Source organism: Psittacula echo (assembly GCF_963264785.1).
Source record: "Psittacula echo genome assembly, chromosome: 2".
NCBI lineage: Eukaryota > Metazoa > Chordata > Aves > Psittaciformes > Psittacidae > Psittacula > Psittacula echo.
In genome coordinates, this window is record NC_137737.1 from 3,487,775 (window position 1) to 3,513,498 (window position 25,724).

The window sequence follows — 25,724 nt, forward strand, 5'->3', positions numbered from 1 at the left end:
GAGTGGAGTGTGATGTGGCACATGCTCTGAAAGAACAGTTAGGGTGTCCCAGACGCGCTTCTCGTGTCCAGTATTTACATAGACCAAGTCTATACAATAACCTTTTGTGACATAAAAATATTGGCTGTAAATTCAATTTTTAAATTGATTATGCTCCTGGTACTTTTTGATTCTCCAGATATGAGCTGGAAATCAAGAGGAGTTTACAGAGTTCTCTTTAGATAAAGCAGGCTCTCACAGAGATGAGAAATGGGGAAAAAAAGGCAATTTTACTTTGAAAATGTTAGGGTACAATGCATAAATAATAGTGTAATACAGATATAGTTATAATTCTGTTACAAAAAAGTTATGATTGTGATCAGTGCAAAAGAAGCAAATAAGATGCATATAGATTAAAGCCTAAATCAACAAGTGAGGTGATGTGAGATATCTTACATCAGTTTAGAAACTAATTTTCACAGAAAGTTTCATGGATCTGCAGCTAATTATGAACAAAATTTCAGTGCAAGAAAAAGACTTTGAGCACAACTCAGTAATCTCTTTGAAGTTTTATGCAACAGCATTACTGTATATAAGGGATATGACTATTGCTAACAGAGTATTTCTGCAGAAAGCAGATGTGTTTGTTGGCCGTAATGATGCTCTTACTGCGGTCAGCATGGATTGCTCTTTACTCTTCAGAAACCTGTCAGTTTCCAGGTTTTTCTGGTTGTCTTCTGTAAGTGAAGTGAATCTTGGCATGTGCTTTCTCTAACTTCTATTTTGTGAAGCTGCTCAATGATTTTTGTGCTGTTCATTATGCTAAAGCCCTATAAAAGCTGAGGCTGAAAAATCTGCAGTGTCAACAGAATTAATAGCTTAGCTGTAATGGTACTAAATGGGGAGAGGGACTTTCGAGGGGTACCTAACTTCCTTTGAGGAATGTATTATTTCAAAGCTGAGAACTGCATGTATCTCAGACAAGCTTGCCTGTGCTGACAGGTTCAAAGAGTGAACTTTTTTCAGTGGAGACAAGAACTGCAGATTAAATTTTGAGAGGATCAGCACAACTGCGTTGTCTGGTTGGGTCCCAAAGCATTGCTTGTGTATTGTAGCCTAAAATTTTGGTGGGAAATGTTTTGGATACTGCTCACATTGGTTTCACTAATGAACTGACACAATGCTGTATGTCTTCCACTGTGGCTTTTTAAGTTACAAACAACTTCTTTTTTTTTCTTTAACTTCAGGCAAAACAGGGCCAGCAGTCTCACAGAGTTATTTCTGTTCTTTTCAGTGATGTTTTGGCACTGCCTATTTTCAAACAGGAAGATTCCAGCCTTCCACAAGAAAATGAAGCCAAACATCCACCCTTCCAGTATGTTATGTGTGCTGCAACATCTCCAGCTGTAAAATTATATGATGAAACTCTGACGTACTTGAATCAAGGTTGGTATACATATGTTGCAGGCATAACTATAGCGCATGCAGCTTCTGGTGCAAGTCTAAAACTAGAATTGTATTTAATGTTTTGATACATGTGGGTACATCCAGAGTTAAATGCATGTAGGAAATGAGGCTGGATACCTTACTAGTAATCTTGTTTTGTCCAGCTTGCAGTCTCATAGCTGTAGTCTGTCATTACTTCCCTTTTACAGGCTGTTTTGTTGCTTTGGTTTTGGTTTTCCTTTATTTCTTTCTCACCCCTCCGTGTGTTACCCCTCTCCATTCCCCACTTCCCCCCAGTAAAAGCAACCTGATGGAGCTAATAGGAGGCAAACTTCAGGCAGTAACAACTTAAAATACAGGATTAATGTGGCATTCATGTTTAAACTTGATTGGTAATATGCAAGTACAGTCTGATTAAATTGCTAAGGCACACACAGACCCCCTCAAAAAGTCATAATAAAAGTTAAAATGTCAATTCTAAACAAAGTGTTTCATAACAGAGGCCACTGTAATCACTCTCAAATTATCTATGTATATCTGCCCAGAATGGTATTATGTTTGAATCGAAGCCACAAGTGCAGCTACCTTTGTAGTTTGTGTGTAATTTCACTATCCTATATTTATCAGAAATTAACAGTAAGTATTTTCTGTGAGTATTGATGTTTTTTTCCCTCATAGCCTGCAGTTGATTTGCATGAAAATTCAGTTTTTCCTCCAAAGAGGGCACTGACTGCTGTTAAAATAATATGAATATAGTCATTGCCATGTGGTAAAACCTTCCTCACCTCTGGAAATGACATTGGTGTCCTAGTCTTAGTCAGCTGGTATGCTGAACTCGTATAATTCATCATTTTTTTTGGACCATATCAATGTTTTTGTACACTCACCCCCCTCTCCCCAACTCCCTTGGCTCCCATGCTGTAGGATCATTAGTTTTGCTTTTTCTTTTCCTCGTGGACTTTGACCCCAAATCTCTTACTAGACGGCAGTGTGATTAGAAGACACAGTCCTGCAGAATGACTTGTATGAAAAATAAAAACTATTAAAAAAATTACATTCACCATTTCTTTTCCATATCCTACCATGTTTTGGTACAGTTAATCTTCTTAGATCATGTGCTTGTCTGAGCACTGCACTACCTTAGTGTGCAGAATACGTATTGATGAATTTTCTTTTGTCTGATGAGTTGTTTAACTTAACTAATTGCTTTACTAGGTTTGCTGGAATTAGTATCTTTTACATTTTGCATGTGTTTTCTTGGTAGGATAACCTTTTTGCTCAAGTTGAAATGCTTATAGTACTGTGAATGTGATGCATGTCATGATTATGTGATGCATGTCATGCCTGGAACTGTTTAACTGTGTACTAGAGCCCTAAATCTGAGAGTAGATTGTGTATAATTTGATACTGTCATGATGACAAAGCATCACTTTCAGCTTTCCATGTGAATAAAGCTGCTGAGTGATTCATCTTGCAGTGTCCAGTTGATCTAAATATGCTTTAAACATCATTTGACTCTTCTACTAGTGCAAATAGTGGATGTGCTGTAGGTGATTTCTGGTGTCTTACAAACATGTAATTGCAGTGTTCAGCCATTTGCTTTGTCAGGTTTATTTTTAACCACTTGATAGCTTGAGTGCTCTCTTCAGGAGAAAAACCAGCACAACTGCAGCAGTATGCTGGGCCAGCAAGATGCTTTGCACTGCTTAAAAAGCTACAAAGCTTTATAAACCTTGAGCTCTGTAGAAATATACTTTGCTTTCTTCAGTGCCAGGATCCAGCCTCTCTTGAAGCTCAGTTCTGTGTTGGAAGCCAGCACAGGTTTGCAAGCTGAAGGAAGAAAGTGCTTGCTATCTTGCCTTGAAGGGCAGCTTGCCATTTAAGTGTCTGAAATGACTGTAAATGTTTCTTCTTCCCTTGAAAATCTCTTAATGTAAAGATTTCTTTTCCAAAGACGCATTTCTGGTTCTCAGTATCTTTGGTAACTTTTCCTGATGTCAAAAAGTGAAAGGATTGGTATGCCCTTTTTCTAGTTAAACATGGAGAAAAGTAAAAACAGCTGGCCAACTTCCCTTGTGAAGCCAGCTTAAAATCAGGAGCAGTTTGCAACACTGAGTTGTACTGATATATTTGTTTGTGTAATGTGTTGGGTCCTGGGCAGCTGGCTCTAGGTGGCCCTGCTTGAGCATGGGGGTTAGACAAGATGACCTCCTGAAGTCCCTTCCAAACTTGACCATTGTGTGGTTTTTGTGGAAGAGGGTCCTGCAAAAGCGCTGCTTTGCTCTTTTGGCTGCTCTCCAGGAAAGAGCAAAGGAAGCAGCATACCTAGCTCCCATGCAGAGATGACTAAAATCAGTGCTGTGGTGCTTCCACACGCAGCGAGCACCACAGCACTTGCACACTTTCAGATTCAAAACTCTAGACTGGAACGTATCTGTCCATTTGTCTTGAAAACTTCCCATCCTATTTTTGAGTCAGGTTCCTTGATTTTTACCTCCATCAAATCATCAGTTTTAGTATTATTTTATACCTATGAAAGGTTAACAATGCTTCTTGAGCAATCAGTCGGATATTTTTCTTCTTTTCTCCCCTCTCTAATAAACGATGAGAGAGAACAGAGGAATACTTCCAAACTTTTATTAATAGTGCCAGATTGAAAAAATGGCTGTCTATAGATGCAGATGGATTTACATATGTTATGTGTGAGTAAACTAGCACTGGTTGTTGAACAGATCTTACTAACAGGAAAGAAGTTCTCTCCTGTTGAATATAAGGGGGATGAATGATCTATTGCTTTACTCAGCTGCACTAGGTTCATTTGGTTTTTGTATGGCTTTATGTAATCAATGGTCTTACCAGTGATCAGATGCTGCTGGGGTAAAGTAAGTCTGTACATGTGTAGGGTATTAATTGTCACAGCCCATGTTTGGAGGTAACTCAGTCTATGATGCAATGAAAGGAATTTAAGAAATCCTTTGCTCATCACAGGGCTGTGACAGCAGAACTTCTGCCTTGTAGGGCAAGTCAGTAAATGTCTTTTAAATGTAGTATACACTAGAATGCAAAGGTAGTTTGGAGGGTAATGTGGAAGGTAATGAATTTAGTGCATTTGATCTTAGTGAAGTTTGAAACCTGTTTTGTCCTGCATTTAGGGAAACGTGATTTTTGCAAATAAGTATGTGCTGCTCCCCTTAGTAGAAGAAGAAACATCCCTGTAGTTCAAATAAGTTACTTCAAGCTGTGTCTTTTTTGAAGCACACCAGTTCATCACATTCACTGGGGAGATAGGTTTGCTCGTATATTTGTTCAAATAACCAGTAACTGGCTCTTTCAAATGCTTATTTCTGAAGTCATACAAAGCCTAAAAATCATATGAAGTCAACAGGTATGTGGGCAAAAGGAAACATGGATGAGTAGCATGTATGTTGTAGAAAGAGTATAAAAATTGTGCAGGAGTTTGTTTCAGAAGACCCAGGCTATGTGGCCTGGTTCTCAGTATGTTGCCTTTTATCAGTTTCAAAAATAAAGGAATACAGCTTTGGAAATCAATACTAGAGAACCAAGTGCTTACACTTCTTGTGAAATGAAATACTTAACCTTTGAAAGTATCTGTAGTTTTAAGGGGACCAAAAAGTGTCATTTTGTTCCATTAATTCCTGTGTTGTGAAGTGAGCCTTGCTATTGAAAAAGAAGTTTCAGGTACTGTGAATCTTGTGTCCTGTGAACCAAACACTAGCTGAGGTGCATTAAACAAAAAATAGCTTCTACTGATACAAATCTTTTCTTTTTAAAGGTCAGTCCTATGAGATACGGATGCTGGATAATCGAAAAGCTGGAGACATACCAGAGATCAATGGAAAACTGGTGAAGGTGAAGTTCTCTAGATGGTGCTACTAACAAACCTCTGGTGCTTGCTTATGGACAGAGTAGTTTTTAACTGTTTATTGGGCTCTGATTCATGGAGGCTTGTAGCCAGCTGATCTAACCAACAAAAGAATATGGGCGCAGTGGAACCTAATGCCTAGTGTTGTTATTTCTAGTTTACTGTAAATAAAAAGAATATACACGTATGCGTTTCCCCATTTATTAATGGGTTCATTTCATGAAACTTTAGATAGCTAAAGTTGAGCTTATCACATCATGTACCTGTCACAAGGTCTGCAGTCTGATCTGGTTTAAGATGAGATAAATCTCCACTAAATATGCCCATGTCTTTCAGCTGTGTAAAAAGAAGCACACAGTGAAAGGAACAGTGATCTCAATTTAGGTGTCTGTAGTTAGGTGAGAGAAATCCAATCTACAGACTATACATTTTATGGATTTTGTTTTTCCTGCTGTCACTAGATACTTTGGGCTATGTAATTTATGAACTTTGGCTTGCTTGTGTAGTCCTGTGCCTTATTCTTGCCTGTGGGATGCTTGTTCAGGTATAATTTCAGGAAGTGTTAAGCACAAGCATAAAACTGGGATTTGAGTTGTGTAATTAAACCTTTATACAGCCTAGCATGTTGGCTTGCTGTAATAAGCACGTTGACTGTTTTGCTGTTTCCTTATAGCCTTGGGCTCTGTCTCTGCTGTAATTTTACAGGTTCATATATTAGTGATGAGCCATTTGGTAGGTAGAGTAGGACAAAGCAGTGTAAAAATCTAAGGAAATAAATCTTATCATACCAGGATATTGTAATGCTGCATCAATAAACTTTCCATTACTTAAATACTGAAATGCCAGTACTTTTGTTGGTGAAGGATGGTATTTGGCAGTATTTTCATGTTCCAAACCTGCCAGTTTGCAGGGACAAAAGGAGAGGGGGTGTGTGTGCGTGTGCATGTACTCACATGTGCACATGTGCTTTCTTGTTAGCTCTGAAATAAAGCCAAGGTGGTGCAATGTGCCTTGAAGAGACACTTCATTTAAAAGTTTTTGGGTTTTTTGGACACTTTAATCCTTACTATAGACTAATGGGGAAAAAAATGATAGAAATTTGGGGGTTTGTTTGTTCAGTAGCAATTAATAGGTACAGTACTTTTCCCCCTCTGTATGACAAATTGCTTTGTATTGTAGCAGAATATGACTTCAGTGCACAGTTGCACCAGAGCTGGTTACAAAAATAGGTATTGTTGGTTAATTGCTTCTGGCTGCATCAATTGTGCAGTATTTTTAGATTAATGTTTCAGCTAGAATAGTTGGGAAAGTGGTGAGGTTGTTTATTCTTACTAGTACTGAAAATCATGGATTTGTTGTAAATACGCTGACAAATACGAGGAAAGGGAGTGAAAAGAAGAAAGGTCAAACTATATTCATTGCTTTTTAGAACAGATTAAGTCTTCTGTGTTCAGTATCTACAATAAGTTGGTGTTGCCTACACAGTGTTGGTATTGTGCTGTCAGTGTTGCTCAGTTCACTGGGTGTAATTAACAGTGACCTTCAGAATATGCAACCACATGTAATTCTCTTTTGCATTTTTACTTCATTGTCAAATCTCTTGTGCTGCTCAGTTCTGTTTCTGTGATCCAGAATATTTTGGGATACTGATGGTTACCAGTTTTTTTTGCTGTAAATATATATTCTTTGGCACTGTTGCTATTTTTTAATGTTTTAATGCTTTATCTTCAAGCTGTTTCTAAACATGCAGTAACTTTGTGGCTCATCAGATGCTTGCTTTCTTCTTTGTTTAGAGTATTATCAGAGTTGTGTTCCATGACCGAAGGTTGCAATATACAGAGCACCAGCAGCTAGAAGGTTGGAAGTGGAACCGCCCTGGGGACAGACTTCTTGACTTAGGTATAACTGTTTCTCTCTGTTGACACTTGAAGAAAATCCATTTCCAAATTGAAATTGATCATGGTCAGATGTATGCTAGGGCTCCTGAAAACACACAGACCAGCTTTCTGTATGCTGCTTTGTCGTAGTGTTTATTTTGAATGTAAATGTTCCACCACTTTCATGTTCTTTTAAAACCTTCAAGTGCTACAGAAGCAAGATAAGCAGTAAGGTAGCACCTACAGCCTCACACAGTAATCTTCCTAGTTGTGATTGCTAAATGTTACAGTAATTAGAACACAGTCAAAATAACTTCTCTAGTAGATTGTGGAAATGGCACCAACATGGTTTCTGTATTTTGAGTAACTTGCTCATTTTTAGTGCATGTGTATGGGGGGGGTGGGAGGGTGAGGAAGGGAATCAGAAAACACCCCCAAACCCCGAACACTTTGTATGTTGAGTCTACAAAGATTCTTCAGATCAGTCCTAAGAAACTGCTTCCAGGCTTATGGTCAAGCTACCAAAGCCCACGTTTTTCCACCCTACCTGTGTTTGCTGATGGTAACCTTGTATTAGAATTTATGTGTAGTGTTCTCTTGGAATATGACTATTTTGAAACAAATACTACTTATTTTAATAGATATTCCAATGTCTGTTGGAGTCATTGATATCAAGACAAATCCAAGCCAGCTCAATGCAGTTGAATTTTTGTGGGATCCAACAAAATGTACATCTGCTTTTATTCAGGTTTGAAATTTTACTTGACTGGATGTCTGTGTTTGGTGCCTTTCAGGTCACAAACAGTAGCATATTTGCAGTCTGAGGCTTCCTGGTTTCTTACTTGTGGGATAGCCAGTAAATACCAGCTTTGTAAATAAACACAGGTTCATAGTTCTGTAAGGGTCCCTAGTCAGGGTTTTCAATTTCACTTGGGTTTATAGAAGCATCTTTTAAAGACAGTTTACATAAAAGGCTTTCAGAAAGTTCTGCGAATAAAGCTGTCAAGGTTAAAATATTGAGTTATACAGAGTTACAGAGTTAATTTATATCCCTCTAAATAACTGTCATCACTGATGGTTCTGTTGTAGTTGAGTCTCCCACTCTCCTAGTGGTGAGCTGCAGCAAAGACTCAGGCTTGGGGATACAAAATGAAAAGTAATGTGCTACAAAGAGTTTTAAATCAGACATTTAAAAGCTGTTTCTTACTGCGTCAGTAGGCTTCCTTGGGGTAGGATTTTTGTCATTTATGTATTTGATATTCAGGGCAGTTGAGGATGCTGTCTTTGGAAATTATTTAGATAGAATGTTCAGGTTTGCATTGGAATTTTTAGCTTACTTTTGTCTCAGATCTGGTTTTACTATAAAAAGGTGTAGGTATGAAGTTTGAGGTAGCAGCAGTTGTTACTGAGGTTGCTAAAATAGGTTAGATTCCACACTGCAAGTACATTAACTTCAGTCTAGTACAGCTGAAGCCATTTTTTCTACTAAGAATTACATAATTACTAAAATGTAGTCTGAAGAAATGTGAGAGAAATTACTGGATGTTTTTGTTTATGTGCTTCCTTAGAAGCAATAACAGACTGAATGAAATGGATCTGGTTATTATGGTTATGCAAGTGTAGTTCACTTATTCTGAAGGCTCGATAGCACAGCATAGCAGCACTGATTACACACTTAAAGCTTCAGTTTCCAGTCTGTGGGTCTTTGCTGTTGATAGCCAAAGGAAATAAAAAGCATTGTGGCATTGGCTTGCTTAAAATTCTATAAGGAAGCAAAAAAAACCCAAAAAGTTGGGAGCACTGTCCAGTAAGATGCATCATAACTCTTTCTGTTGCACTGATTTTCTCCTTAGATATCTTTTAGGGTATTTCTAGCTTATAAACCCAGTGTGGTAGTATTTATTACAAGTAACTCAAGTTTATTCTAGCTATAATGCATTGGACAATGGTATCTTACAGTTGTTGGGAATGGGTTAAAATTTAAACATGGGAAGTTCAGATTAGATAATAAGGAAGAAGTTCTTTACTGTGAGAGTGGTGAGGCACTGGAACAGGCTGCCCAGAGAAGTGTTGAATGCTCCATCCCTGGCAGTGTTCAAGGCCAGGTTGGACAGAGCCTTGGGTGACATGGCCTAGTGTGAGGTGTCCCTGCCCATGACAGGGGGGTTGGAACTGGATGATCTTAAGGTCCTTTCCAACCCTAACTATTCTATGATTCTACATACATTTTCCTAAGATCCAGCAAGGTCTCAATTTAATAAAAACTTATAATGACTTCTGCTTTGTGGAGAGATTTTGGTGACACACTTCCTTGTTTTCCCTTCTCCCTTGTCAACTCAAATACAGTGTTTTTGGCTTCATTTCAATATGGGTATGAAGAGGAGTAAGATGTTAGTTTTGCAGCTTGGTCCTCAGATAGGCTGGGTAATTTGTTCCTTGTCCTTAGAAAATGTGTGTGATGTTGGTAACACATAGTAAAATCCATGTCTAGAATACTTCTGAAGGTCCTTTTTGTTTGGTGGTTGGTTTTTTTCAGGTACATTGTATCAGCACTGAATTTACCCCTCGTAAGCATGGAGGAGAGAAAGGAGTTCCTTTTAGGATTCAGGTTGACACTTTTAAACAGACTGAAAATGGAGAATATACAGATCATCTGCATTCAGCCAGTTGTCAAATCAAAGTTTTTAAGGTAACCGAAAACATATCCTTAGTAAGTCTCCCAGAAGCTCTCATAAAGATGGGGGATGTCTTTATCTTACTACTTCTGAGTTCAGATTACAATTATAAAACCATTTTCCACTTGCCTTTTTGTTCATGTAACTATCCATTTTTAGCCAAAAGGAGCAGACAGGAAACAGAAAACAGACAGAGAGAAGATGGAAAAGCGAACTGCACATGAAAAAGAAAAGTATCAGCCTTCATATGACACCACAGTTCTTACAGAGGTAACAAATTAGATTTGCATCTGCTAACTGAGGAGAAAATACATAGATACGGCCTATTACTTAGCTGTAGTCTTGGAAGGGTTGGGGAAGAATTAGTTCTATACAAAGATAAGCTTTTTCTTTGACAAACTTGTCCAGTGAACAGCAACATTCCATTTTAAGTTCTTTGTTTAGTAAACTTTCATTTAGATACTAGATAGGTGCTTGTGTTCAATCTGAGTGTGTTTTAACACTGACGGCACTGAACCCTAGAGCAAGTCTTTTGGTACAGATCTAAAAACCTTGCAGCTGGAGGGGAAAAAAAAGAGGGGGGAATCTAGAGTTTAATTATCTGCCAAATTTGAGCTTCAGAATCTCTGGTTTTGGAGATCACTGAATTTAAGGCCAGAGCCTCAGCAGGTTTTTGCATTTTATTTAAACATCAGTGAGTTCTGTGCAGTTTTCTAAAGATTTCAGAAGTTTCTAAAAGGCTTTTAGATCTTTCCTCACTGTTATAATGAAAAGAAATTGATCCAAATCTTTGGTGTTTGTCCAGATGAGGCTTGAGCCTATAATTGAAGATGCAGTTGAACATGAGCAGAAAAAGTCCAGCAAGCGGACTTTGCCAGCAGACTACGGTGATTCTCTGGCAAAGCGAGGCAGTGTAAGGGACTTCTGCTTACCTTTTCATTGTGCAAGATACCTTGTACAGTGTTAGATATAGGAGAAACTTCCATTTTGTAAAGTAAAAACATTGATTGTTGTGTATTACTATTACTTTTATGTATACCAATTACTCCATGTTTGCTTTCAGCAAAGGAATCCTTCCTAAATCTAACACTTAAACTGTTGCAGAGGGACTGTGTAACTTTTAAAAGTAAAGAGCTTTCCGTTTATGTGACTTTAAATGAAACAGCTTTTTGCTTTCCTGTATGTGTATAATTAGAAGTAAGATTGGTGAAATTTAGTGGTTTGTTCAATATCTGTACTTAGATTCAATGTAAGTTTCCATGTACGTCAGTGTTTTTAAAACACCATGTAGTATTGCAGATGATTGGTCGTTAGTTACTGATTTTTTCCTTTAGCCAGCTCCATATTGTGCTTTAAGCAGGTTTATTGCAGTTCAGACGAGTCAGTACCTCTTCATGGTACGTGCACTCTAAGTATGTGCCCCCAAATGAATCTCAGCACACATCCTGCACGCTCCAGGATTTCTTAAATGGTGTTTCTTATTGTGAGTCTCATTGAGACCGTACATTTTCAGATGAGAAACAATTCTGCATCGTCCATTTGGCAAGTTTAAATGTCAGTTAATACTGTGACTGTGGAAGACAATTGACTGTTCTTTGAACAGGGGTAATGCGCTGACAGCTCTTTCCCTGCAGTGTGCAGGCATTGACCGCCTTGACTCTTTTCCCTCAGACATTAGTTTCACAGTTAGGTTATAAAATACTTCAGTGTATGCCTCTTGTTTATAAACCATGTAACCAGGTGGGAGAGAAGAAGCAGTATGAAGTCAGATGGGTTCTTTGGAGGATTTGGGGTCTTTTTACACCCTGAAACTATTATTAGCATTGAGCTGCCTGAATTTACCTTCTACTGTTCTTGGCGGTTGGGGTTTTGATTTCTTTAAGATGTGCATTCACAATTCTTTGGCAGTGCAGACATCCTTTCACTTGTTCCACATAGCCCTGGAGGGGGGGTACAGGCAGGAAAAATGGGTGTTTTATCACTTTCACTTAGAAGACATGGCTTAGAAGACATGGCTGGGTTGCCCAGGGAGGTTGTGAATGCTCCATCCTTGGCAGTGTTCAAGGCCAGGTTGGATGAGGCCTTGGGTGACGTGGTTTAGTGTGGGGTGTCCCTGCCCATGGCAGCGGGGTTGGAACTGGATGATCTTAAGGTCCTTTCCAACCCTAACTATTCTATGATTCTAAGTGTCTTCTGAAGCTGGTTGCTGGAGGGATTTGTACTTCCCCTGCCACCTCCTCTTCTCTCTCTCTGTTGTTATAAGTACTTCATTCAGTGATTGTGACTTCTGGGAAGAATATAGGAAAAGGTACTTCTAAAAGATATAACAAATCCCTTGTCCAGAGTAGGATGAACTGTAACCAAATGATACCTGAAACTTGTCCAACCTATTCTTAACAATCTCTTGAAACACTTGAGCTTCCTTTAGCATTACTTTAATTATAGCAAAGAAAAGTTGAGGTAAGACAGGTAGTACTGGACTTCTGTTGCCTTTCCCAAGGCAATGTGCTTTATGTGTGTGTGTTTATTTCTTGACTTCTTGCTTGGGCTGAAGGATAACCCACAGACTGTTTTGGAATAACAACTGTGTACAGCTTTCCAGTTCTCCTAATTGTGCAGTTGATTGTTCCTGTTGGACATTTGCCCTTAATAAAACACTGGTTTGAGATCATTTGGTCAGTTTGTTGAGACCATTTTGACTTCCATTCCTGCAGGATGAAATGCTTTCAGCCTTGCTAACTTGCTATGATCTGCAGATTTAGCACACAGCCTGTTCCATCATGACAACAATTTTTATCATGAGCAAATTAGAAGTCACCAAGCCCATACAAAATGCCATGAAAAGTCACCAAGCCCATACAAAATGCCATGAAACACTATTTTTGGTGTATTCTCAGTGAAACCTTGATTATCAGTATACACTCATTCAGTACTGGTTTTAACTATATAAGTTCAGTGTGTAACTTGTTTGCTTGATCTAGAAAATGTGTGATCTACAGCTTGAAGGCCAATTCCTCAGCCACCTTCTCTTGTCATCAGACAGGCTGATTCTTGTGGGCCTTGTCAGTATGGACAGGGGATGATGCATGTCTCTACTTTGAGCAGTTCTGTCTTCCCACTTGTAGCCATCGGAAGGTTTGGCTGTCATCAGACTTCCCTCGTGCAGAGTAGATGTACCCTATGTACTAGTACAGTTGTCACAGAGGAGCTTAGACACAAAAACTGAAGACTTGTTTCCCTACATTTAGTATGAGAATTGACTCTGGTTTACATATGGTGTCTTTATATGAGATGGAATCTTGTACTTAGCGTGTCTGGGGAACCGTAGCTCCATTATAGAAGGAAAACAGGGTTGTTTGGAGTGTATTTTTCTTGACAAAGTCAGGAGTGCTGTTACTTACCCAGGGCTGCTTCCTTGGTACCCAGAAATACTTCTCTGTAACCTTTTCTTGAATTTCAGAATGTAGGTTGATGCAGTCTGTAATTCTCCTCCTTTTCAAAACTGGGTATTGTTATCTTCCTCCTACACTTAGCCTTGTATATAGGCTGTCTTTCTTGTCCCTTGCTTTTTGCATCTCATTTTGTACACAGGTGTTACTATTTTTCCCCTCCAATATTTTGCTGTTCTGTTTGCTGGATATGTCTCATTCTGTTTCTTTTTGTTTTTCCCCCTGCCCCTGGTATGATTCTTGGAGCTCAGCCACAATCTGATTTGGCCAGATTGGTTTCTTACTGTGTTTCCTTTAAGAAGCATTGAATGTAATGTATTTTCTTTCCAGTTTTATTTGTATGGGATTCTAACTCAATACAAAGAGTTTGGTGCAACAGCAGTTTGTCCTTTCTACTCTACTCCTATCTTTTCCTAAAAACCAGAGATTGTTTTACTGTCACCGTCACCCATGCTTTCCTTCTCATTCATTTTCATAAGAATTCCATCTAGACTCTACTCTTCTGAATATATAGAAGCTAGAGCTGATCTAAGGAAGAAGAGGAAAAAAAAAAACCCACCAGATTCTTTCCCCTGCTTTGAATTTGAAAAAGCAGGCATTGTATTGTGATAGTTGGGCCTTTAAGACAGTGTCTGTAAAGACACTTCTTTCTGTCTGCAGTATCTTGGTTGATTTTTATATTATATATATTATGTAATGCATCATATAATACTTACATTATAGCATAGTATATCATATTATGTTGACTATATTTATCATATTACATTATATTATTTTACATTATGTCTCAAGCTAGAATATATAAAGCTGTCATTTGATTAAACTTGGTCAAATGGTAATTTTTTTCAGGTGGAACTGATTACAGGGCACATGAAGGGAGGTTAGAAGGGTTTTAGGTATAGACCTTGAAATAGGTTGGAGCATTAAGTTTTGGACATGGAAGATTGGTGCAGAAGCTAAATATTTTCTGTAAGTGACTTAAATATAGAGTATAAAACCTTCTAGAGGCTATGAGTTAGGAAGTGCAGCTGGAGCAAAACTGGCAATGTAAGGATGTAAGGAGAAACAAGCCAAAGAAATACTGTATCTATACTCCATATAGCAAATGTCAATAGCAAGCAGCTTGTGCAGAGTGGCTGGCTTCACATTTTGGAAATGACTACTTCTGCCTCCATAACAGATGTGCAGAAGGGGTTCTGCTTTTGCACACAACAGCTGCAGTTGTTTTGGGCACTAACCTCATATTTTATACATCCAATAAAAAAGCTGTAATAAAATTGCTCCTTTGTTCTCTAAAGATGATGCTGTGTGCCCAATTTGTTCCCCAAATTAGACTTACTATATTTTGGGTTTGTGTTTATTTGGTATGTGAATATAGTACGGAGTTTGTTGCCAAAGTTCAGTTTTACTGTATAGTAAAGCATGAATTTGGGTAGATTCAGGTAGATGGGAAATAGGAAGAGGAATGACATCAAACAGTGGCTTAGAATAACTTGAGATTTTGCAATTTTTCAGAAATTAGGAACATTCCCGGTTTAAATGCTACATATCCTGAACCTGAAAGTCCTACTTGGAAAGATTTCCTGTCTTCCTTTATAGCTCAGTGAAGCAATTGGTCAACACTGTGTAACTTCTTTTATGGCCTATACAGAAGGGTGTTAAAGATCTGTAACCAAAAGAGTTTTCTCCTTTTGAAGAATTAGTCAGTGTTTGAAATAAGACACAATTTCTGGAGCACAGTTGTATCAGTGTAGTAGCAATGGAGGGCAGTTAGTCTCGAGATACCAAAGCCACCAGCTTTGCAAATTGACCAGTATATATTCATTCCTCATTACAGGTAAAGATTTAATACCGGTCTTTCTTCTGTGGCAGCTTTTGACAGAGTTGGATGCTTCCGTTTGGCAGGGTGACATTTTTCTCTCTATGTCCAGTGGCCAGGGACTTCTGTGTTAGTATCATTAGCTTGCTGAATGTCCTCTGGTTAACTCGGAGTTGTGCTTAAGAGTGTAAGAAACATCCTGATTGATCAGGCCACGAGTCTTTGATGTTCAGTTGCCTGTTCCTGGTGGTGGCAGTTGCAGATGCTGTTTCAGGAAGGCTGTGCCTGTGATCCGTTCCCCTCGTAACCCTCCAGCGCCCAGAAACTTCCTGCGGGTGTTAGAAAGATGTTAGAATCCCTGCTGAATCTTTGTAGTGTTAATGGATTTGATGCCCAGGCATTTGTCTGACCCTGTTTCTGAACCCAGTGGGTTTGTGAAATGCAGGACAGTTGTGCATGTGAGTGATTCCAGAGGCATAAGCAGCTCAAGCTTACTTGCTTGAAGACACTTGAAGAATATGTGGTGGTGCCTTTTTTCTCTCTTTTTTCTTTCAATGCTAGACTTCCTTGTTCCTTGAACCTTGTAATCTCGATGCTCAAATACTAATTTTTCCCCTCCACAATGTGTGAAGCAGGAGAACTGAGACAGTTAGGCATGCTGCAGTAGTATTATAATTGCTGCCTGTTTTCCTATTTAACCAGCTCATTCAGTCTCAGTGGATAGGTAGTAACATTTTTGTTGGAAGAGAACACAAGGTAAGAAAGTGTTTCTAGCAGAAGAAAGGCTTCATGCTTTGGGATGGGATTTTCTTTATCCAGGTATGTCAGATGTGCTTCTTCCTGCCTTTAAACTCAGTTTTGTTGTGAACTTCAGCTGGGTTTGAAGGCCAGAATCAGTAACTGCAGTGCATGCCTTGGGAATGGCTCAGAAGCTGTTCTCTGGCAGGAATGCTTTCTTCCCTCCCCCTGATTTTAAATGTGTTGAATGGAATCTTGTGATGGAATTGCAGCTGAGGATGTGCAGCTTGCATCTGTGTGCCCTGATAAACACCTTGCCTTAAAATTTAGGGAGTGAATGGAAAAACACACCAAAGAAATGATGCTTTCCAAAGATGTCAGAAGAGCAAAGTCAGATTATGTTGAGCCTTTATTTTTAAGTTATGGCTTTGGACCATATTAGGGAATGAAAGTCTCTTCTAACCGCCCGTTGTAATACAGCATCTTTGAGGTGAACGTTAAAATGAGTTTGAGAAGAGAAACAACAGATGGGAATATACAGAACAGGAGGAAGAGTGGGTAATACTGGTGGGTCATAGAGGAGCATGCTTCGTGTGGATTGCACTCTTTGGGGTGTAACGGGTGGCTTTGACCACGTAATCAAAGACAGTGTGTGCACAGGGCCTCGCAGACATACTGCTCTGAATCACATCTTTGGCAGCCTCTAAACTATACAAGACTGGGGTTTTAAAACTGTATGTGCCGTGCTGGGGAACTCAGGATCCTGCCCTGACAACTGGAGTCCAGCACAGAAATGTCATGGACTGGTTTACAGGAGATTGCAGCTGGTGTTGTGCTTATTTACTGTTTCCCCTGGATAGTGAGAAGGTTTTTCAACACACAGTAGTTGAAACACGTTCCCATTTATATTAGGTCTGCTTCTTCCCCCACCAAACTATGCTGTGACTCCAGAAATTTCCTTACAGGGCGTTTAGCTGGTGCATGATACGTGTGTCAGAAATCCTTGTTGTTTGAAGAGGCCTGGTCTTGGCTTACTTGATCTTGGCCAGCTTGCTTGTCTTAAATCCTGTCTGTCTGTCTTTAAGCGAACCAAAACCTGCTTGGGTTTTAATCTTCTTTAAAACCCTGGATTTGCAGTGGTGTTGCAGACACCAAATGCTGCTCTCGTTTTGAAGGGCTGTGAATCATGATGGTTTAAGAAAAGCACCCCAAAAAACTTGACTGAATGAAACAGCTGCCTCCTCAGATACTTGTGGTGGCTTATATTTCTATATAAAACCTCCAGTTTACCAGGCAGGTGAGGCGGTCCTCAAGAGCAGTACATGTAGGCATCAGTTTAGTCCTGCAGCTTCTCAAACTCACAAGATTTCTGCTGAATATTGTGCTTGTATTTCATCTGGACATTAAATACATTAAATTTATCTACAAGGTTAAATCTAGCTTCACTGTTTCACTTACTGTTGCTGAGCGCCTATTGTCAGGACATGATACCTGCAGTTTAATCAGCCCCTTCACCTCTTTTAGGATGAAAAACGTTTTTCAGCAAATGGCTTGGGTTGGTTTGTGTTAAATTGAGTAATCTGGATCAGTTTTCTGTCAGTTCCACCATTAATACCTTCGCTTTGTGAACAGAAGACAGTATAAATAGGAGTCTCAATGAAAGAACAAGATAAACCAGAAGTGATTTTTCACCTGGAGTATCTGCATGTTATATGTGGGATAGAGGGAGTCTGTATTTGGAATGTCAGATCAAAACTGGCTGTGGATAAACCCCTGGCTTTCATTTAACGAAGCGTACCTCAGAGTAAAACATGCTCTGGTTTGCCAAGAGAAACTTAAGTTTCAATTCTTTATCTTCAGTGCTCACCATGGCCTGATACTCCTACAACATTTGTAAACAGCAGTCCTACTCCTGCTCCAGCCTTTACCTCTGCTCAACATAACACCTACAGTGTCCCAGACAGGTAGGTTTCTTTTGTGTACCCTAATTAAAGACTGCATTTTAAAACCTTGGTGGTTCAGAGGTGTTTTCTGAGTCAATGCAGCTGCTTTCTGGTTCCACTGGGGAATGAGGGATTGGTTTGACTTCACATATTTATTTTAGAGTTTGACATTACACAGAGTCATTCTGCTTCAGCATTCTTCTTTCTTCCTGTACGTTGTTGAAAACTTCTCCTCTTGTCCTTTGCCATGTAGCAAATCCTTTACCTCTGAACTATTCTGATTTAGTCCTTGTCTATGGAAACAATTCATCCTCCTCCAGTACAAAGTCTTCACTCCCCTCATACACAGTTAATAGAATTTGCAAGAAGAAAAGCTAACAATAATCTTCACAAGCTTTAGAAGCATTTAGAATTGAGACATTAGTTAAACTACCATAATCAAACTTGGGTGAGCAAGGAATGATTTACAGTGGTGTTGTCTGGTCTGTGTACTTTGAGCTCATTCAAGTTGATCTCCAGCAAGGCTGAAATACTTTGCTTAATAAAATTCTAGTAATTGTTTTATTTCTTCTTTCAATCTGTAGCAATTCTTCCTCCCCAAATCATCAAGGAGATGGAAGCTCTCAAGGCTCTGGAGATGTGAGTGTTTGCTTTCTGGTACTGCTCATGGCTCTATTTGTGTATTTGTGTTAGAACATACCCTGCTATTGACCCTATCGTCGAAATGTTTAACTGAGGGGGTTTTGTAAATGCTTTTTTAATATCCAAATTACCATCTCCAGTCTTGTTTCTTACAGCAGCTTCATCCTTCAGCCACAATCCAGGAGACTCAGCAGTGGTTGCTCAAGCACAGGTTCTCTACCTATACAAGGCTTTTCTCAAATTTCTCAGGTATCTCTACTATTAAATGTTCAATTTGTATTAGAAGGCATTTTCTTCTGGTTAGTTTCAGCCAAATTCACCCTAACCCCCAGAGTGGAACTAGGTTCTGTTTGCACTATGGCAGTTCATGGTAGCATTTTAACCTTGGTTAGTCCTTAGAGGAAAATGACTGCATTTAGCGAGTCAGAGCAGCAGCTGTTGCCTTTTCTGCTGGGCTGGCTCCTGATGGCAGCAGAATGCAGTGGTTTCAAGTGCAAGACGTTGCTAACATCTGCTCCATGTTAAATCTTCCATAGGAGCTGGATTTCACTGTGGTATATGAGGCTTTCTCTGGAGCTGTCTTACCACAGAAACTGCAAATCCTGTTTTGTATCAAACTCTGCTTCAGTGCCATGCAGCAGAAGAATTCCTTTATCTATGTGCATTTGTCTAATGAATATTTGTATTTATTACTTAGTTTGAATATTCATATTTATGAATATTCTTCATTTTAGCGGAATGGCTGATTATTCTTAAATGTGACATGTGCCAGTGTAGTTTCCACTGTATATATGGAAGCAAGCAGTGGTGAAAGATGCATTATCTGGGGCTATATTTTGCTGTTTGGTTTTAGTCTTCCACCAGCGGTGCAAAGGGTGGGATGACACAGTTACACACCATGAGAAAAACTCCTTCTCAGTTTTCTTTGCTGACATGAGAAGGGGAGAGTATCACAGAATCCTAGACTGGTTTGGGTGGGAAAGGACCTTAAAGCTCATCTAGCTCCAACCCCTGCCACAGGCAGGGACACCTTCCACTAGAGCAGCTTGCTCCAAGCCCCTGTGTCCAACCTGGTCTTGAACACTGCCAGGGATGGGGCAGTCACAGCTTCTCTGGGCACCCTGTGCCAGCGCCTCAGCACCCTCACAGTAAATACATATGATGAATGAGGCCTTCTCTCTGCCTCTTAGCTTAGCTCATGCTCCTACCAGAATTCCCTTTGTACCAAGCATTTTCCCTGGTCAGAGGCCATTTCCTTCATTTGATCTCATAAGGATTGCAGCCCCTCAAAAGTACAGACTCTTTAATGTGGTGTTCCTGAAGTCTGTAAGACTCAAAGCTTTATCTTTTCTGTAGCTGGTTAATTCCGTTTGCAGCTGCCTAATGTTTTCCAATTGTTTTGTGCTGGGATATACAAGTTGTGAGAAACAAGCTGCCATTCAGCCTTTCTGAACCCACTGTAAAGGTGTCATCCAGCCCTGAGAAGGGAAGCTCTGCAATGAGCCAGCATTGCACAGTACCTTCCTCAGCAAACAGTATGGAAACGTGGTGTTGATAAAAATGACGTATGTAGTTGTGGTGACATCATGGGCAGCAATAACTGAAAGTTTGGAAACTACTGCTAGTAATAATGTAAGTGCTATAATAAAAATAACTAAAGAGTTGAGACCCCAGGGGTCCATGATGTTGTCCTGTGCACAGGCAGTGTGAGCACTTTGGTCAGTTTCTGACACTGCGGAAGTTCACTACAGAACATTGTGCTTATTCGTTAGGCCCATTTCATGTATTTCAAATAAAATCATCATCTCACTGATTCACCAAGGAGCCTCAGTGCATCTGTCTTGATGGGCTGGAAGATGCTGTTGGTTCAAGGGAAGCTTGTTCGTTCTGCAGGATTCTGTTGTTATAATGGAGGAGTTTGTTATTCTGGGTTGAGATGAGCATACAATTATGTTAAAAAATACAGATGTTCTAACAAAATCTTCATAAAATCCTCCTGTGTTTCTCCAGGTGCTGATTTATTAAAGCTGACAAGGGAAGATTTGGTACAAATCTGTGGTCCAGCTGATGGAATTCGGCTGTATAATGCACTGAAATCCAGGTATGACCTCGGACGTGAGGCTGAGTGGGTTTTGTTCAGTCATTTACTAGCACTGGGAGACCTGGGCAGCTAGAATCAGGATGGGCCTCGATGCCTTCGTGTGTCTGAGGAATGGCAGCAGTTGGTGTAAGAAGAGCCCCTGTATACACCTTTGAGGCCTCACATTGGAGCTAAGAATGACCTGAGGCTTTTTGAGGTTACAGGTGCAGAGTGCTAACCCAGGCAGCATCCCAGATGATGTTTCTGATTCAAAAAGGGTGTTTGTTACCACTGACCTTTGCAGGAATTGCTGTTGTTACTCAGTAGTTATGTTCCAGGATTACAACAGGCAGCAGCATCCAAACAGCACTCGCTGTTGCATTCTGTATTGGTTTTTCTGTTCAGTTAAAGAAAACCCTGCAAGTGAACTGTGAGCACAACAGATCTGCCTTTGTGGCACAGCATTTCCTGTAACCTTCCCTCTGATGTGTGGTTTCTTCCAATTGCAGATCTGTTAGGCCCCGTCTAACAATCTACGTCTGTCAGGAGCCATTGAGGAGCCTACAACTGGAAAGACAAGATGCAGGCAATGGTGACAGCAGCAATGGTGCAATATATGGTATGTCACATTGGGGTCCCTTAGCACCTTTCCTGTGTCTTAAAATGCCTAAAACAAGAGAAATGGGAAGAAAAAAGTAAGAGTACTTGTGGAGAGGCTGAATTCTTGTGTCTGGCACATAGAGAAAATGTAAGAAGGTGTCTTCACAACAGCACTGCTGTTCTAACACTCAGGGAGTGAACAGAACCTTAAAACCTCTCCAACTTAAATGGTTGATTCTTTTTCAGTCCACTGAAACCAGCAGTTACATGATAATGAAGGAGTTCTGAAATGAGCTGTGCTGTGTTGTTACAGACAAGGTATTAACCAGGCAAATGTAGGTGCGTGTAAAAGCTACACGCAAATAAAACACTTCAGTTCTTTCCCATTTTCTGTTAGTTTTTGCTTTCATTTTCTGTGCACCTGAACTAAAACTGGTAGAGCTTGGACAAGGAAAAGCAGCCAAGCAGTGTACAGGCCAACAGTTTCAGTATTATAAATGGCTGTTGTTTCCACACAGACCAGAAGATAATGCTTAATTGTAAATTCCTGTCAATCTTACATTTAAGAGAATGGAGTTATTTGAAATCATTCTTTAATTGCTCTTGGCTTTGAGTGAAGAGCCATCAATCCCCAACCAGTCAAACTCTGTACAGCCTGCTGCCATTATAGTAGTTGTGTATTTTCTATGCAAGAACTGAGGTGGAGGAGGATCCATAGAGGATTCTGTTTCTGTCAAATTACATGTATTCCCTCTGGAAAATATGTTTCCCATCTTCAGTCTTTGGTTTGAGGTGGAAGAATGTGCAAACATGGAGCTGCAAGGACTTCTAGCACTATTAAGTAAAGCTGTAGAACTGTAAATACAGCAACAAACTGACCAACTGCTGTGTTTCACTGTTCCCTTTACTGTTGTATTTTCCTGCTGCCATCCTTTAGCTCTGAGATGATCTGTAGGAAACGTATTCAGACAGCTGAGAAAGACTCTGCCACATAACAAACCAACCAAACCAAACCCACCTCCATCCTTGCTTTGAGCAGCAGCTTGGTGGTGTAAGGCACTTGTATTACCTGGCGATATGGCGATGGTTCAATGTTCAGGTGACTCCCTAAAGATCCATTGACCTGGTTGATGTGACTGTGCCTTTCTGTGGAGGATACAGGAAAAAGTGTGGAATCTGCCTTTGGTACCAGAAGAAATTGAAGCCTCCCCCTTGTCAGAAAGTTGTGCTTATGGCTTCACCTTGAATGCCAAGTCATGGCAGTTCATGCTTCTTGGCAAGAACAGAGTGAGAATAAAGATTTTTAGCTTTTAAAATGTTTTAATGCTAGGTTATGAACAAATTCATCTGATTTTTCCACATAGTTCCTTGTTACCAGACAGTACCATGCTGATATAAATCCTCCTTTTTTCTTGCAGTTTATCATGCAATCTACCTGGAAGAAATGGCAGCCTCAGAAGTCACACGCAAGCTTGCTTTGGCTTTCAATATTCCCTTGCATCAGATCAACCAGGTTTACAGACAGGGTCCCACAGGTATCCACATTCTTGTTAATGATCAGGTAATGGAAATTACATTTCCTTGACATTTTATTTATGAATGTGATCGGATGGTAGATTTCCTTATGCTTGCTTCTTTATGATTGCTTTATTCTGTTTGATAACGCAGCCTAGTATTTTTTGGTATTTAGAGTACTTTTCCTTTACATTACAATAAGCAGAAGGATCCTTTAAGCATCATTCTTCCTCTACCTGAATCAAATTAAATTACACGAAGAGAAAGGCAAGTGGTCTGTATAGTTCTGAGATGCTGCAGTAATGGCTTAGAATGTATTCATTTTGAACAGGGAGCCTTTCAGTACTGTCACACTCAGCTTATTCAAGCATCTGCCACACATTTAGAGTTCAAGACAGAGCCAGCAGCAGCAGGCTCCAAACGGGTTGTCACACGATTGATGGGCAGCAGTTTGACAGTAACGTATTTTAACTTCATTTGTTACGTGCTTGTCACTCGCTGACTAAACCCAGAAATACCCAATGCTTGTAGCAGGCTGTGTTTAATACCTGATGTACACACGTTTGGTATTGGTTGCACTCAGGTTTTTAAAACTTCTTTTGTCTTTTGTAGATGGTTCAGAACTTTCAAGATGAGAGTTGTTTCTTATTCACCACCATAAAAGGTACAGTCAAAAACACAACTGTGCAGTCTGTCAAGGAGCAGAATGCTGGAGCCTTTAGAGCAGAATGCTGGTCTAGGAAACTCCCCAGGCAGAGTAAGGGCAGGTACAGAGAAGGCTGATGTGCAGACACATCAAGATCTGCTTCCAGCAGAAATGGCAGAAACCCCCATGTGGTCAGAGGGGTGGCATCACTTTAATTGTACCAGCAGTCAACTTTGTTCATTGAGGTTTCCTGTTTATAAACACTGGGACTTCCCTTCCTTAGGTATCCAGTGTAGTTCTGGGAGAAAGCGCCAATACATTGCTGTAATCTCTGGATGAGTTGGGCTCTGTGCAAGTTTCACCTACAGAAACTGTCCCAGCTTTGAAGACTCAGTTACAAATTGTTAATCAGAACATTTTTGTTCAGCAGGAGTAGGAAAATCCTTGTTTTCTCCTGTAGATGAGCTGTATTTTTAAAGTTGCTTCACTTACTCAGCCTCCTAACTTGAAATTCTGAGACTGAAATGGTTGTGTATAGGTTGTGTAGCATAAAATCTGTTCAGTGAAAGTTACAGACCCATTTGTCTCACTTGTGAAGCCTTTGGGTGGTACTGCTTGATTCTAATCATAAAGCCCCAGGGGCTTTTGTTTTTAACAGTTTCCCTTTGGCTTTCTAGTTCAAGGCTGAGCATCACAAAATCGATTATTGAAAGTATACACTAAGGATTTCGATTGCTCTTGCAGTAGTTAACTTCATTTTGTCATAGTGTCACAGGTGAGGTGGGTTTAGTATGTGGTAGGTGTTCAGAAATAACTGCAGACCAAAGGGGGTTTTAATAAGCTATTCTTCAGGTGTTTAGTGTGAATAGCAAGTTCCTGGTATTTAGCGTGTTTTGACTTTACTATTTCATAGTAGTAATGAAATACCACTACACTGAAGTGAACCACTTCTACACAGTAAAACCTAAGCCCATGCTTTGCTGATTTGGGCATTGGCTGGTGTATTGATGGTTATTCTATTTATGATTCTAACTACTTCTTTTCCAGCTGAAAATGGTGAAGGCTTCCATATAATTCTGAAGTGATGTCACACAGCTGCTAGACTGATACTCCACCGCAGAATGAAGTCCTGCCTAACGATTACAAAGATCATCCAAAACCTTAGGATCTAACTTCACTGTATAAGATGTTTCATATTGAAAACACAAAATGATCTTTCTAATGAGCTGTTTGATAGGTGAACTTTCTTATCACTGCCATAGCTAAGTGTCCTCATGAGAGGTATAACGCCATGACAGCTTATGTACAGGCATGAAAGACAATGTAAGCAAAGGTGCTTGCCCTTCACTGAAATAAGGCAAATTGTGGCCAGTAGATACAGCTTTTAGAAGTGTTTTCTATTACCTGTATCCAGTTGGAGATGAATGTAAACTTATTTTGGGGCATTTACCTTTCTGTGCCAGTTTGTCTATTCCCTGCTTGTACCTGACGCTGGTTCTATTTTTTGATGTTAGCAGAGCACATGTTAACCTGTGTGGAGATGAGTAGTTAAGCTGATAGTGATGAGGTTGTTGGGTCTTTGAGAGTCAAGCTGTCAAAACAGCTTCCCATGTAAATTGTGTATAAGAGTGTATGTAAGAAGTGTAAATGCCAGAAGAGGGCTTTTAAGAAGCCCTAGACAGATGCAATATATGCATGCAGCAAACTGCATTATCAGTAGTACCTTATTGGAGGGATTAATATAAATCCTATGAGGTACCAAGTAATTGTGTTTTGCTTTAACGGATTTAATGGAAAAGACTTGCCTATGCATCCTTTATGTTTAGTTTCTTAGGTTCTCTGCGGAGCACTGCTGCAGTTTAACTCTTGGCTTGTGAAATTGTGGGGTTTAAAATACTGGCCGCAAGAGGTGGATGTTTCTGACTCACTGGAATGGTGCTGATGAGGGAAGAGGAGCCACAGACACCACGGGGCTGGCGCAGCTTTCAGCAGCATCAAATACACTGCTTAAGAAATACTAAACCTGCTCCATGTAACTCTCCTCCCCAGCAGGGAAAGGTCTTGCTCTAGTGGCTGTTATGGACAAGTAGTGTCTTACCTGTTCTGTTGCCCTGTCTTTGCCCTGGGAGCCGCGCTGAACCGCTGTTACATTACAGTGCCTCTGCCATATGACCAAATACTTTTCTTTCAGCCAGGAATTGTGCTTTCTCGCTGTTTTGGGCTATCTCTCTCTTGTGAAGACGTGGCGCAGCATTTCCCACGCTAACATTCAGTTGCAGCTGGTTCGGTACTTGGAGAGGAATTTTTCCACAGGGACTGAGTGACTTCGTGTCGCTGTCATTTTGTGCCTCTGGAAAGCTCCACTGTGATCTCTGGCTTAAATGCTTAGGAACAGTTTTGCTTTTTATGCTGCAGCATTCAGTGTGAGCAAC

At 40.0% G+C, this 25,724-nt stretch overlaps 1 protein-coding gene across 4 annotated transcripts in view; it reads left to right on the forward strand.

Moving 5' to 3' along the window:
- UBP1 (upstream binding protein 1) overlaps positions 1–25,724 on the forward strand; it is a 33,834-nt gene extending 8,110 nt beyond the window's left edge. The window contains exons 2-16 of one of the 4 annotated variants that reach the window (XM_080639527.1): positions 1,274–1,425; positions 5,219–5,295; positions 7,102–7,207; positions 7,827–7,933; positions 9,722–9,874; positions 10,020–10,130; positions 10,666–10,773; positions 17,727–17,830; positions 18,394–18,448; positions 18,607–18,700; positions 20,462–20,552; positions 21,041–21,150; positions 22,550–22,692; positions 23,259–23,310; positions 24,340–25,724. In XM_080639527.1, coding sequence (XP_080495653.1) covers positions 1,274–1,425; positions 5,219–5,295; positions 7,102–7,207; positions 7,827–7,933; positions 9,722–9,874; positions 10,020–10,130; positions 10,666–10,773; positions 17,727–17,830; positions 18,394–18,448; positions 18,607–18,700; positions 20,462–20,552; positions 21,041–21,150; positions 22,550–22,692; positions 23,259–23,310; positions 24,340–24,377 — 1,501 coding nt within the window. In that variant the 3' untranslated portion in view covers positions 24,378–25,724. Of the gene's footprint in view, positions 1–1,273; positions 1,426–5,218; positions 5,296–7,101; positions 7,208–7,826; positions 7,934–9,721; positions 9,875–10,019; positions 10,131–10,665; positions 10,774–17,726; positions 17,831–18,393; positions 18,449–18,591; positions 18,701–20,461; positions 20,553–21,040; positions 21,151–22,549; positions 22,693–23,258; positions 23,311–24,339 lie in introns of all 4 variants that reach the window. The other 3 variants (XM_080639524.1, XM_080639525.1, XM_080639526.1) reach the window with 3 other exon arrangements.